Source organism: Mauremys reevesii, linkage group 15, assembly GCF_016161935.1.
Source record: "Mauremys reevesii isolate NIE-2019 linkage group 15, ASM1616193v1, whole genome shotgun sequence".
NCBI lineage: Eukaryota > Metazoa > Chordata > Testudines > Geoemydidae > Mauremys > Mauremys reevesii.
In genome coordinates this window covers 38957327-38971299 of record NC_052637.1, presented here as the reverse complement: position 1 = coordinate 38971299, position 13973 = coordinate 38957327, and the positions used below count along the sequence as shown (strand labels likewise).

Below are 13973 nucleotides of genomic sequence, written 5' to 3'. Positions count from 1 at the left end.
GATGGCGGAAACTGGGGCAGGAAGGTTAATGAGTGAATCTGTGCGAGGGGCAGAAAACTGACTCCTGAGTTCACGGTGCTCAGATCCATTCGAAGGTTGCGAGATTGTGTCCGTGTGGAGTTGTAATTAGGCCAGTTGCATTTTTACCAATGATGTCAGTTGCTCAGCTGTGGGATGGCTGCAGTACGTTGACCCTGGCAGGACATTCTGCTCTCACAGGGAAGCTTCTTCCAACAGGCTGTTCTCTTGCAGAACTTTCCCTGGGCCAGGAAGAGCCATATTGCCTGGAGACTTGAACTCAGCCCATCTCTGGTTTTTGTTTCCCTCCTCTCTCTCAGGGACTGTAGCATCAGGCCCGGCCTCTGCTTCAGTTTCCCCTTTGTGGATCCAGTAAGTGCATGGAGGCTCTCCTGTATCAAATAACACCCCTTCCTGGGTTCTGGTTTATGAAACTAACAGCACAGTTCAATTTCAACCTAAGTCAAACTAGTCTTCTCCTGACTCCTGCAGCCCGTTTGTGCTCGGGGCCACCCTCAGCCTGCTCAGTTATGCTAAGGACTGGACGGATCCCTGGAGTCTGACAGTCCTTGAGGTAGCAAGGAGCTCGCCATGTCTGCCCATCCTGAGCAGCACCCAGATTCTGGGCCCATATGTGCTTAGTTTGGGAGCCCTTCGCTGTATAGTGTGAATACTTTGAACTGAGATGATCCTGCACCGTAGGAAGGAGAAATCGGACAAGTTGCACATCTGCCTCAGTGGCTGGGCTGCTCTTTGTGCCTTTAAAGAGGTCAGCTCTGTATATTTGTATTCTTACCTTTCCCTGGCCTGGTTTCCTGTTTGAGTCTTCCAGACAGGCCCGTAGCAGGGCACGATTGACTCAGAACTCGGCTTCTTAAGCTTGAAAATTCTCTAGATCCTGTGTCATCTCCAGCCTGACAGGAAACTGATTCACTGAACATTCTCCGTGGTTGCCTTTAAACGGTAATGACCGATAGCCAAGGCCTTCCTTTGGAGGGAACTCGTTCCTTGTCTCTTTGGCCTTTTAGCTCCATTTATTATGAAAAAGTCTCTGGTATATCCTTGATCTTATCTCCTCCCTCTTGACCCTCAAAATCTCACAGTTCAGGCTTTATCAGCTGCCTTGTATTATTTTAAATGCTTTTCCCACTGCTGCCAAGTTTATATGGCTGCAGCTCACCTCAGGCCAAGGTAGAGCAGTGACTAGCACTGTATAAATACCCTAGATTGATAAAGGGATATCTCGGGTTATTGGATGCTGCTGTAGCTGCAGGGCTTTTGTTCAGTTATAAACAATGATCTGAAACACTAGCTGCAGCTAATCCTGCACCGCTGTTGGGCATTTGCCAAGGCAGTGTCCTGGCATGACCGGCCCCATGAAGTGTGTGTGTGGGGGGGGGAGGTGCATTTCCTGTTTGAAGAGCTGAGCACACAAGCTGGCTGGATCTCAAATAGCCTCTAAGTCCGCAGTCTCCCCCACATGTGGCACTTTCCTAGCAGTGCTCCATGAGGTTTTACAAACCCACTAAATCAGAAATCCATGTTCTTGCAGGGCCAGTGGTCCCCTACATTCTAACAGCAGCTGCGGTGTGTGGTTGAGGGTGACAGCATTGGTTTTGGAAAGAACCGAGGTTCATTTCAGTACATGGGCAGAGCAGGCAGGGATGGGCCATAGGCCGAGCAGGCAGTATCCTAGAATGAACCCTGTTACCATCTGATAAGCATCTGGGCTCCTGTCCTGCAGCCAGACACGCCCCCAAGAGGTGGCCCGTGAGATGGGCTGGCACGCCGTGTGGTGTACTCTGCACAAGGTCCTGCAAGCGCTGCAGCCAGCCCCGAGAACAGGCTCAGAGGCACCCAAAAGGGAAATGAAGACCTGTTACTTCAGCTACCCCTGAAACTCACGTGAGGGTAGGAAAGATGGTCTAGTGGATGGGGCACTAGATTGGGACTCAAGATCTGGATTCAGTTTCCAGCTCAGCGACAGGCTTCCCATGTGAGCTGGGGCAACTCACTTAATTACCCTGTGCCCCATCTGTAAAAAGGGGGGTGCTGCTTCTGTATTGCACAGGGGTGGCGTGAGACTAAAATCCATGAGTGGTGGTGAGGGGCATGGAGACACAGTGACGGGGTCAGATAAGGACGTAGCTAGAGAGAGCCCTTTGAAATGTTGCAAGTGATTTATTCTCTCCATTCCCAAGGGTGGTAATTCAGATGAAGGGGGAGAAACTGGACCCAATATTGACCTCTAAGAAAGAATCCTCTTTAAAAGCATCTTGGAGGGTGATCAGCCCTACCACCACATGCCAGTAGGTGTCACCAGAGTTGAGGAATTTCCTAGTGATTTCCAGCCCACTCTTAGGGAAAGCCCATATGTTTCGTGTGGCTGGACACTCCTCCCCTGAAGCAATGGAGCTTGAAAATCCAGCATTTCTGTTGCTGACTGTAACCATTCAGTTTTTATTGTGTGTGCTCACCCTATACCTGACCGTTTTTCTTTGCCTTCATGCCTTGCTAGGTTTATGTGCACTCTCTATCAACCATTCCAACTCCTACTTGGCGTACCCTGGCAGCTCGACTATTGGGGAGATTGTGCTTTACGATGGAAATAATTTGGTAGGTGTGAAGTGACTAGGGGGTTTCAGAGCATGGACATGTGGATACTTCCATGGACAGAAAATAATCTGTGTTGGTATACAAAGACCGCTACAGAAATGCCCAGCTGAGCTCTTTTAATAAAAGAGAGTGAGAGAGAGAGAGAAAAGAGAGTCCACATAACCATACTGCACAGAAATCGACCACTAAGATTTGGGGTCTCCTCCATGCCTGCTCATCTGGACACGGCATGTGGTTAAACTAATTATCTGACACATGCCCAGAGCAAAAGTACTGAATTTAAGATCAGTGTATTCATGGTCTAGTTCCTTGGTAAAGAGAGAAACCTTCATGAACCTCCTGAATGTAGCGACCTGGGAGAAATGGGTCATCATGAAAGGAGCTAGAGGACAGATAGAGAAGAGCCAGTGAGCAACTTAAGCTGCTCCAGTGCGTGGCGTATAGTGAGAATTATTAGCAAGTCCCCGGTCCTCCCTTGCCAGGGTTTCCTTGGGGTAAAATCCCAGGAATAGGTATTGTCTTGGAATATTAAAAGTTCTGCAGAGACTGAACTGTCCCTAGAGTTCAGGGATGCTTTTGCCTAGGTAGGTGCCAGGCATCAAAGGAGAAGGGTAGGAGGGCAATCACTACATTGTGGCCTGATTTTGAGATGTGCTAGGCACCCCTAACTGCCAGAGGAGTTGTAAGTTCTGGGCACTACTTGGAATGAGGCCCAAACTTGCTTTTGTAACATGGTGGCTGTGGTAGGAGGAGAACTGAGGGTGAGATGGAAGGAAGTGTGAGATACCTCCTGGATTTAGCACTAAGCTCAAAAGGCACATCTACGAAGCAAGTGTAATTGGGTATAGAATGTGTCGTCAGATAGCAGGTGGGGCATCGCACTTTGGTTTACATTCCTGTTACCTTTTTACCAACAGAGAACAGTCTGCACAATTCCTGCCCACGATGGGCCCCTCGCTGCAATAACCTTCAACTCCACGGGATCGAAGTTAGCCAGCGCTTCAGAAAAAGTGAGTGAAAAGCCCGCTGTGAACAGACTCCTTAATGCTTATGGGTCTGCGGAAGATCCACAGAGCAATCCAGTATTTGGATTAGATTGTTTGTTCTTTGGGAAGTGGTGTCTTTCTGTGTTTCATGACCAGGGCTGCCCAGAGGGGGGGCAAATGGGGCAATAGGCCCCCACGAGAGTTTTTCAGGGGCCCTGGAGCGGGGTCCTTCACTCGCTCCGGGGGCCTGGAAAACTCTCGCGGGGCCCGGGCCCCCAGAGCTGCTTCTGCTCCGGGTCTTGGGTGGTGAGGACCCCCCGCCGCCGAATTACTGCCGAAGCGGGACCCGCCGCCAAAGTGCCGGGTCTTCGGTAATTCAGTAGTGGGGGGCCCCCGTTGCGGGTCTTCGGGGCACTTTGGCGGTGGGTCCCGGAGCAGAAGGACCCCCCGCCACCGAATTACTGCCGAAGCGGGGGTCCCCCGCCGCCGAAGACCCAGGCCCCCTGAATCCTCTGGGTGGCCCTGTTCATGACAGTGAAGCTCTAGTATTGATTGAGGGGAGGAAGGGAGCTGGGGGAGAACAAACGAAAGAAAAGCAGTTGTGAGGAAGAGATCTGATTTTGCTTTGCACTGATCCTTGGGTGGGAAGGTGGAAATGGCGTTTGCATGTTCTGAACTCCCCAGAGACAGCATTGAGGAAGGGGCATGTTTCTTTTCGCCCTGCTTGCTGCATGACCTTTATTCTGCATTTTTACAGGGCACTGTCATTCGTGTATTTTCTGTACCCGATGGGCAAAAACTCTACGAATTCAGAAGAGGAATGAAGAGGTCAGTTCACTCCTTAAAATTATTGACAAGCATGCGAAGGGATCAAGTAACAGCACGTTAAATACATTCTCACTGCAGACATTCTTGACCATGTAGGACCTTGGGTGCTTCGGCATATGTTACTGTCCTTCTATAGGAACGTGATAGTGCTGCGTACCTCCCCGATTTTGCCTCTGGCAAGCTGAGTGACACAGTTCAATTGCTTGCAGAACTGGGTGATTCCAGAGAAGTGGAGGCAAATTGGACAAGTTGACTCTCTTCTTTGTATAATCTCCACTTGAAAGGAAAGGTAATTGGATTTCCACTCTAAGTAATGAAGTTACAATAGTTATACCATTCTACAGAGATCTGATTCTCACTTTGCCTGGGCTAAGTGGGTGCTAAAAAGCTACCCTCTGATTCCGTTGGGTTTTATGCCCACATTGTCCAGAGGTAAATGACAGTGCCCTGGTCAAGGCTACAGGTAGGTCAAGATAAGGCAGCTTACATCGACCTAACTCTGTAAGCGTCCACACTAAAATGTAGCTCCCGCTGGTGTAACTCGCTCTCCGCGAGAGGTGTAGTGCTTAGGTCGATGTAGTTAGGTTGACGCAGTGTCGGTGTAGACACTGAGCTGCTTACACTGACTTTCAGAAGCTGTCCCACAATGCTGCACGCACACTGCCAGTTAAATCAGTGCGAGTGTTCATGGCGAGGACGTGCACCACCGACACAAGGAGCAAAGCAATTTAATTACCACGGTGGCTGTACGTCAGCGTAACTTGGGTCAGCTTAATTTTGTAGCGTAAACTTGCCCCGCAAGGCAACAGGAAATCAGCTCTGTAGAACTAGCACGTTAGCTTCCTCCGCTCTGCATCAGAATTATCCAATGCCTGGCTCAGAAGTTTGAATAATGTCTTTGGGTTCTTCTCCACTATTAAGGCCTTGCTGACACTAGAAAGTCATACTGCTTAACTATACCAGCATAGCTCATTCTTGTACAGGAAGGAGAATAAGGTCTGCAGCCATAAGACCTTTTTATCCTGGGATAACTGCATCCACACAAGGGATTGTACCAGGAGAACTCTATTTGTACCCTGTAATCAGGTGCAGACTCACCCAGCGGCGCCTCCTGCTGGTCGTCCCCAATACCTATGTGGGCCTAGGACCAGGCCCTGCAGCCTGGGGAGTTACTGGCCTGGGGCTTCCCAGCCCCCAAGGCCTTTCCCCAGCCCTGCCTCACTCTAGGTCCCTGGGTGAGTTCCCCAGCAGCCAGGCCTGTCTCTCTCTCCAGTCAGAGTGGGACTGCTCAGCTTCCGGCTGCCCTGGCCTTCTTATAAGGCCTAGTTGTGGGGCGTGGCCCCAGCCGCAGCCACTTCCGCCAATCAGCCGGGGCTTTTCCAACCCCTTCCGGGCTGAGCGGGTGTTCACCCCGCTACACACCCTGACCAATATAGTTCTGCTGGTACAAAATCTGCACAGACCAGGCCCCAGAAATCGCTGGTGAAAGCAAGGGGCATCCCCTTTCCTCTGAGCAGTAAATAGAGCAGCTCTGAGCGCTCTTTGCCTCCCCCATGACAGCACCACCTCATGCCACAAAATTGTCCCACCTCTTGCCTTCCGTTACCCAGTGTTACGTGGCTGGGAGATGAGCCTACGTAGCCCCGTCGCTCTTGGCAGTTTCCAGAGAGGCGCCGTGCCGCTCCTCCATAACCCTAGTATGGGGCGCCGGAACGGGGGCGGGCAGGTGGGCATGGACTCATCACTTTTTACCGGCTGTAAGGGTGAGCGACAGGGGAGAGAGGGTGGAGAGGAGCGAGTGGGGAAGGGGGGTTTTGGGGGGAAAGGGCAGGGCCTCGGGAAGGGGTGGCCCAGAGGGCAGGGCCGCGGTTCAGGTGCCAGTGGCCCCCTCACTTTTAGGGAGCTTCTGCTGCTCCTGCCCTAGTGATGGGGCCAAGGCCACATCTCTACTCTAGGGTTGTGTTTAGCCCGGCCAACCAAAATCCTGGTTCGTGCTAAAACGTTGCTAACGGGGCTTCCCTGGCAGCGTAGCCGGGGCCTAGTTGGGCAAAATGTCTCACCAGGTCGCCAGTCTCTGGGTCCTCTTCTGTCAGTGGAGAGGATTTACAGATGGCCGGGTGTGGCTGCTGCGGTGTGTCCCTCTTGGTTGCCCGCCATTCGGTGACAGGCCCTTTGTTTTCTCTGCCCTAGGTACGTGAACATCAGCTCTCTCGTGTTCAGTATGGACTCGCAGTTCCTGTGTGCTTCGAGTAACACCGAGACCGTGCACATCTTTAAACTGGAACATACCACAGACAGGTGAGGCTCTGAGCTAAGCCACTCGCCCCAGAGGGTACGTTTCCCTCTGCGGGGGAATGAGCACACGTTACTGTTAGCATGAACTAGGCCTTCCGTGACACTGGCAGCAAACTGCCCTTTTGGCTTAATAGCCTGAGGGACTTGCTGCTTGGAAGAGCTCTCTGCTCTCCCCTGCTGTTGGGTGGGAAGTGATGTCAGCACCCCAGGCTCACCTCTAGTCTCCCCCCTCCCTGCCAGTGTCTGGCCGTATCCAGCAAGATTCCCCCTTCTCGGCAGGATGCTGCTGACGTCAGAGTTGCTATAGCAAATCCAAGCAGTGTTGCTAAGGAGCTGCTCTGTGCGTGTGGCTGGACGCAGGGAGAAGGGTCCCACCGCAGGCAGCAAAGCAATTAGCCGGCCACCAAGTCCATGGAGTTTGCTTGCTAGAAGCATTTTCACCACCTGTGGGCACTTCTTGTTACAACTTGCTGCCCCAGCTGGTACCCTAGACGAATCCACTGTAGGAACACGTTGGCTGCAAGCATCGGCCCCAGCAAGGGAAAAACACTGCTAATCCGTTGCTGAGGATCTGCTCTGAGGTGGCCTTCAGCGCAGAGGTTGCAAATGAGGCCTTTCCCCTGCGGTCTGCAGAGAGGGCTTGGTGTATCAGTTCCCATCGAAGCTGCCTGTACAGACCAGCACGGTGTGAGGACAGCTTCCCTGCCATACAGCAGGCTGGCTGCATGTTGCCATAAGGGTGGGAGTTCTCTGTGTCTCACGTGGCAGGCTCCATAGGACCTTCTTCGGAGACACATTCCCCATGCAGATCTGATGGGACCAGTGCAGTTTTAAATCAAGCTGTGGAGGGGCAATGTGGCCTACTGGATAGAGCACTGGTTTGGGACTCAGGCGACTTAGGGTTCTGTTCCTAGCACTGTCACTGGCCTGCTGGGTGACCTTGGGCAAGTCACGTCGTCGCTCTGTCTGGGCTGGTCCATTTGAATTACACTTTAGCAAGCCTGCATTAAAGTAGGTTCCGTTTTACTGGCCATATCTAACACTCCAATCCTGCAAGTCATTCTCTGGCGGGAGTGAGGGGTGGACGGTTTGCACAAGTTACCAGCAGGACATTTTTCTCTTGGTGCAAGCAAGTCATGGCTATTGGGAAAGGGAGGTTATGCAAAGACTGTTCAGGGAACTCTTGTGATTCAACTTGCACAGGCTGGCAAAAGGAAGATGCCTGTATGGTTGTTTTAATTTGTATGTAAATTTTAACTAGCCCTGGTCTCTGTTGTTTTGTTGGTGCTAGTTGTGGTAGCTACAGCACATAGCCTCAGTGACGGGTGTTTTATTATCCCCAGCCGGCCAGAAGAGCCTCCCACCTGGAGTGGTTACATGGGAAAGATGTTTATGGCTGCTACCAACTACCTCCCTGCTCAGGTGTCGGACATGATGAACCAGGACCGAGCCTTTGCCACTGTGCGCTTGAACTTCTCTGGACAAAGGAACATCTGCACGCTCTCCACGTAGGTTGGAACATCTGCATTCTCTTCACCCCATCAGCTGGCAAAGGGTGCTAGACACAGAACACAACTGGGTGGTTTCCTGATGTGACACAGGCAGAGAAGGGTGGTGTATTAGCTTGTTGAAGGTGCATTTACTGCACATAGGTTACCTACAACAGTCCGCTCAAGGGATGTGGCAGGCAAAGGTGGAGGTGCAGATTAGGTCCTCTGCACAGCCCTTCCTTAACTTTGGGTGATCACTGAGGTCTTGTCTACACACCAATCTGCATTGCTTAGTTAAACCAGTGCAAACTGTGTGTGGACCCTTTAAGGCTATGTCTACACTACAGGTAACCCGGGTTGGATGGGGTCGGGCACGCCCCATGCCTGGCCTCCCTTGCAGGGCTTTAGCCCCTTGTCTCCCTGCTCCAGTGCAGAGTGTCACAGCCCATCATGGGGGATCTAGGGCAGTGGGAATGTGCGAGGTGTGTATGTGAGGATAGCAGTCAAACCCTGGCCATGGCTGTAATTTTATGTGCTACCACTTGAAGGGCAGGCAAGCGTCCTGGTGGAGACGCCCAGCTCTGCATTCCTCCCACAGTGCCCTGCTAGCACAGAGATCCATGACTTCGTTTCTTATTAGGATTCAGAAGCTGCCACGACTGTTAGTTACAACATCAGACGGACACCTTTACATCTACAACCTAGACCCTCAAGATGGAGGAGAGTGCGTCTTAATTAAGAAACACAGGTAAGCACATCACAGGTGCTCTGAGCCACTGGGCCTGGCTGATGCAAAACTTCATCCTAAGGAAACCGAGACACTAGGATTTAAAAAGTGACTAGTGATTTTTGGGTGCTCAACCTGAGGCTCTTTGGAGGAGTCTGATTTCCAAAGGGCAGATGTTAGGCACTTCCTGCCCCTTCAGGTGTCTCCAGCTGAGCACCCCGACATCGAGGCATCACAATCACTAGCTGCTTTGCGAAAATCTCAGCCTGGAGCCGCTCTGCTTTTGGACAGGGGACATTTTCAGCCCACCTCTTTGGAGAGGTTTGTTCCTCTCTGAAATTCTAGGGCCCTGATCTTGTACCACCGAAGCCAAAGTACTTCCACTGCAATCAGATCCTCTGGCTGGAGAACATGGTCCGTGCACTGGAGAGGCAGGAGTTCTGCCCCTCTGGTGCTCTAGAACTGATCCGGGAGGAGTGATAGTGCAAGGCAGTACAGGGAGCTCCCATAAACACAAATAGCCGTCTGGCAGAGTGCAGTCTTCTCCTGGGAGATTGTTTTAATTTGTGTGTCCATTTCAAATGAATAACCCCAGAGGGTTACATAGCTATGGATAATATTAAGCCTTTGGGGTGGAGTGGAAGAGATGTGTCTGTCTATCTGCCTAAGCATTGTCTGTTAAACCCACAAAACGAACACACATAAAAGCTGAGTGCTCAGCATGCTCCAGCATGCCTGGCTAATTCAGACATCAGTGACAATGGTCTTGCCATGTACCTCCTGCATGGCGCAGGCCCCAGATGGGCCATTTCAGGTTCATGTTTGGTTTCCTGGTTTCTGTGAGCTCCTAATGTTTTTGTAGCAGGGTTGGTATCTCACAGAAACTTTGGATGAGCCTGTTACTTAGAAGCTCATTATCCATCACTGTGACCTGTACAGGGGCGTTGTTAGAACTGCTGCAGAAGAGGGGAATGGACAAGATCAAAGCTAACTCTTATTCCTTCTCTCGCTTCAACACAATCAGCCTGCTCGGCTCGGAAAAGACAGACGAGAACAAAGAAAATGACCTCCGGCCTCCATTACCTCAGTCTTACGCAGCAACCGTAGCCCGACAAAGTACGATGCCTTCATCTTCATCCATGCCAGGTGAGCTGGGCTTGCCCCAGGGGCTGGCATCTCTGAAAGAGTGACCAGGTGAAAGCTGCTTGTAGCAAAGTCAGAATTTTTCACAGCAGAGCATCACTGAGCAGAGGCTTCCCTGGCACTGGACTTTCCATGTTGCAGCCCATTGAAATGACTTGGGATGTTTTGTTCTGCTTCACCATCACCCTGTTCCTGCTATCCGATCCACCCAGGCTAATCCTTATGCTCACACAGTGTCCTTGGGGTCTCAGGGCCCTCCTGCACTGATCCAACTACAGAATGGACTTTCATTGCAATCAAGTTCATTGTAAGTTCCATGGTGTTGTCCTTCCCCACACCCTATGTTTTATTATGGTCACCGGTTCTGAAAGGCCAGTGCTCATGTATGCATGGGGCAGAGGGTTGCTCTAGTGAGCTGAGCACAGGAGAGGGCATCGGGAATATCTACATTTGAATTTCCTCTCCAGTAATGACTCCCTCTGTAGCCTTGAGCTAGTCACTTAGGCCTGGTCTATGCTGGGGGTGGGATGTCGATCTAAGTTAAGCAACTTCAGCTATGTGAATAATGTAGCTGAAGTTGACATACTTAGGCCTGGTCTACACTACGCGTTTAAACCGGTTTTAGGAGCATTAAACCGATTTAACGCCACACCCGTCCACACTAAGAGGCCCTTTATATCGGTATAAAGGGCTCTTTAAACCGGTTTCTGTACTCCTCCCTAACGAGAGGAGTAGCGCTAATATCGGTATTAACATATCGGATTAGGGTTAGTGTGGCCGCAGATCGACGGTATTGGCCTCCGGGCGGTATCCCACAGTGCACCACTGACCGCTCTGGACAGCAATCTGAACTCGGATGCAGTGGCCAGGTAGACAGGAAAAGCCCCGCGAACTTTTGAATATTTCCTGTTTGCCCAGCGTGGAGCTCTGATCAGCACGGGTGGTGATGCAGTTAAAAATCAAAATAAAGAAAGAGCTTCCGCATGGACCATGCGGACATGATCGCTGTAAGGGCAGGCAAATCTGTTCTATCAGTGCTCCGTTACAGAAGACGAAATTCAAAATCATTTTTAAAAAATCTCCAGACAGACGCCATAGCAGGGACTCAGCGCACTGCTGCGTGACAAGCATAACGGAAAGCCAAGGAATCAAATGGATGCTCATGGTCTGGAGGACTCAAGCTATCCCACAGTTCCTGCAGTCTCTCTGAAAAGCATTTGCATTCTTGGTTGAGCTCCAAATGCTTCTAGGGTCAAACACAGTGTCCGCGGTGGGTCAGGGCATAGCTCGGCAATTTACGCACCCCCCCACCCACCCCCAGAAGTGAAAGGGAAAACAATCCTCTCTTGACTCTTTTACATGTCACCCTATCTTTACTGAATGCTGCAGATAGACGCGATGCTGCAGCACTCAACACCAACATCCTTGCTCCCGCCCCGCCATGGGTGGCTGATGGTGCAAAACGACTGGTATCCGTCCTCGTCATCAGCCTATTGGCACATGGGGCAGTGCAAAAGGGCTGGTAACCATGCTGACAAGCATCTGTCAGGTCGATCAAGGGCGCCTGGCCCTAATTTTTCCTGGTAGATGGTGCAGTATGGCTGGTAACCATCGTCATCATAGCAACAGGGGGCTGAGCTCCGTCAGCCCCCACCCTTCATGTGTAAAAAAAAGATTAAATTGCCCCTGGACTAGCAGAGGGATGCTGGGCTCCTCTCCTCCACACTCCTTACTGTCCTGTCTGGACTATCATAGCAGCTGGAGGCTGCCTTCCACTCATTTCTCACTAACAAGTCAGTGTGTCTTATTCCTACATTCTTTATTACTTCATCACACAAATGGGGGGACAATGCTACGGTAGCCCAGGAAGGCTGGGGGAAGAATGGAATCAACAGGTGGGGTTGTTGCAGGAGCACCCCCTGTGAATAGCATACAGCTCATAATTTCTGCAGGATCTGACACAGAACAGCTGTGCTCTCTGATACAGTGGTTCTCTAGTACACTTGCCCATATTCTAGGCAGGACTGATTCTATTTTTAGATACCAAAAAGGAGGGATTGACTCAGGGAGTCATTCCCAATTTTGGCTTTTGCGCCCCTGGCTGATCTTAGCCAGGGGCACTTATGACAGCAGCAAATGGTGCAAAAGGACTGGTAACCATGATCATTTTATTACCAATTTATGGTATGGTAGATGGTGCAGTATGGCTTGTAACCATCTCTGCTGTCATGCAAAAGCAAAAGCATGCTTCTTTGTAGCGCTGCTGAATCGCCTCTGTGAGCGGCATCTAGTACACATACGGTGACAGTCACAAAAGGCAAAACAGGCTCCATGATTGCCATGCTATGGCATCTGCCAGGGCAATCCAGGGAAAAAAGGCGCGAAATGCTTGTCTGCCGTTGCTTTCCCAGCGGAAGGAGTGACTGACGACATTTACCCAGAACTACTCGCGACAATGATTTTTGCCCCATCAGGCACTGGGATCTCAACCCGGAAATTCCAAGGGGCGGGGTAGGCTGCGGGAACTATGGGATAGCTATGGAATAGCTACCCACAGTGCAACGCTCCAGAAATCGACACTAGCCTTGGACCGTGGACGCACACCACCGATTTAATGTGTTTAGTGTGGCTGCGTGCACTCGATTTTATACAATCTGTTTTGCTAAACCGGTTTATGTAAATTCGGAATAATCCCATAGTGTAGACGTACCCTCAGATCTACTCACCAGAGTGTCTTCACTGTGGTAAATTGTCAGCTAATGCTCCCCTGTTGATTCTGCCTGCGCCTCTCCCTCTGGTTGATGGGAGAGTGCCCGGCAGTCTATTTATCGCGTCTAGACTAGACGCAATAGATGGACCCCCGCTGGATCAATCGCTGCCTGTTGATCCAGTGGGTAATGTAGACAAGCCCTTAACCTCCTTGCGTCAGATGACACCATCTGGCCCGGGTATGTTGTGAGGTTTAATATGATAAATCTGTGGAGCTCCACAGTGTATTTCAAAGAGCTCTGAATATTAAAAGCACTGTGTAAATATTCAGTATTATTACTCACCCTCCTCATTTGTAGCATTGAGCCCTATGGCAGCACCTCGGTCTGTAAATCCATGTGTCTTTCCCCACCCTTCTCTGGAATAACCACCACACCCTTTAGTAGATTCTCCCTGTTCAGAGCTTTGAACACTTTCCAGACCTGAGCTTGTGTTTCATCCTTGCTTGTAGCCAGTTTCCAGTACCTTGGATCTGTGCTGTATGTCCAAGAACCCTAAACAGTATAAATAAGTGACATGTCGAGGAGATCATTCTTGGCTCTAAAGAGTCTGGTCTTTCGATTTTCAGGAGTGAGACAAACTGATTACAGTCAGTTTACTGCAAAACACCACGTTGTTTTCCTACTTCACAGGGGCGTCCTAAGGATGAATTGGCTAATACTTACAATGCTTTGACAGTAGGGAGCACTAGCTAATGCTAAGCATGATTAATAATCAAAATTATGCTGCAATTCCGCTAGGAAGAGCAGTAACTATATCCTCACTTGCATTACAATTTGTTACTGATAACAGTTGTCAGATCTGTGTCCAACCATTGAGACGGTGGTTGTCCAGAAAAAGCCAGATCTCCGTGGCACTGCGTTGGGATCGCTACAGATTCTGTTGAAACCACTTTGCCTCTTTGTACAGAAACTAGCTCTAAAATGGTGCAGGAGTCCAGGGGGTGACTGCCCTCTTATACTTCCTAGTCATCAAGATTTGCATACGCACTAGCCAATAGAACAAGATTTTTATTACAGGCACCTGGGCTTGCTCTAATGGACTCAGTCACCTTTAACACATCTCCTCCCCAGTTTAAAATAAATGATTCCATCATGACAG

The 13973-nt window shown here is 50.5% G+C and overlaps 1 protein-coding gene across 3 annotated transcripts in view; it reads left to right on the top strand.

The window, feature by feature from the left end:
* The window catches only part of WIPI1 (WD repeat domain, phosphoinositide interacting 1), a 37125-nt gene that overhangs the window by 14291 nt on the left and 8861 nt on the right, over positions 1–13973 (top strand). For all 3 annotated transcript variants that reach the window (XM_039500460.1, XM_039500459.1, XM_039500461.1), the window contains 7 exons: positions 2537–2634; positions 3552–3644; positions 4378–4448; positions 6639–6746; positions 8087–8251; positions 8874–8981; positions 9985–10106. In XM_039500460.1, coding sequence (XP_039356394.1) covers positions 2537–2634; positions 3552–3644; positions 4378–4448; positions 6639–6746; positions 8087–8251; positions 8874–8981; positions 9985–10106 — 765 coding nt within the window. The remainder of the gene's footprint in view (positions 1–2536; positions 2635–3551; positions 3645–4377; positions 4449–6638; positions 6747–8086; positions 8252–8873; positions 8982–9984; positions 10107–13973) is intronic.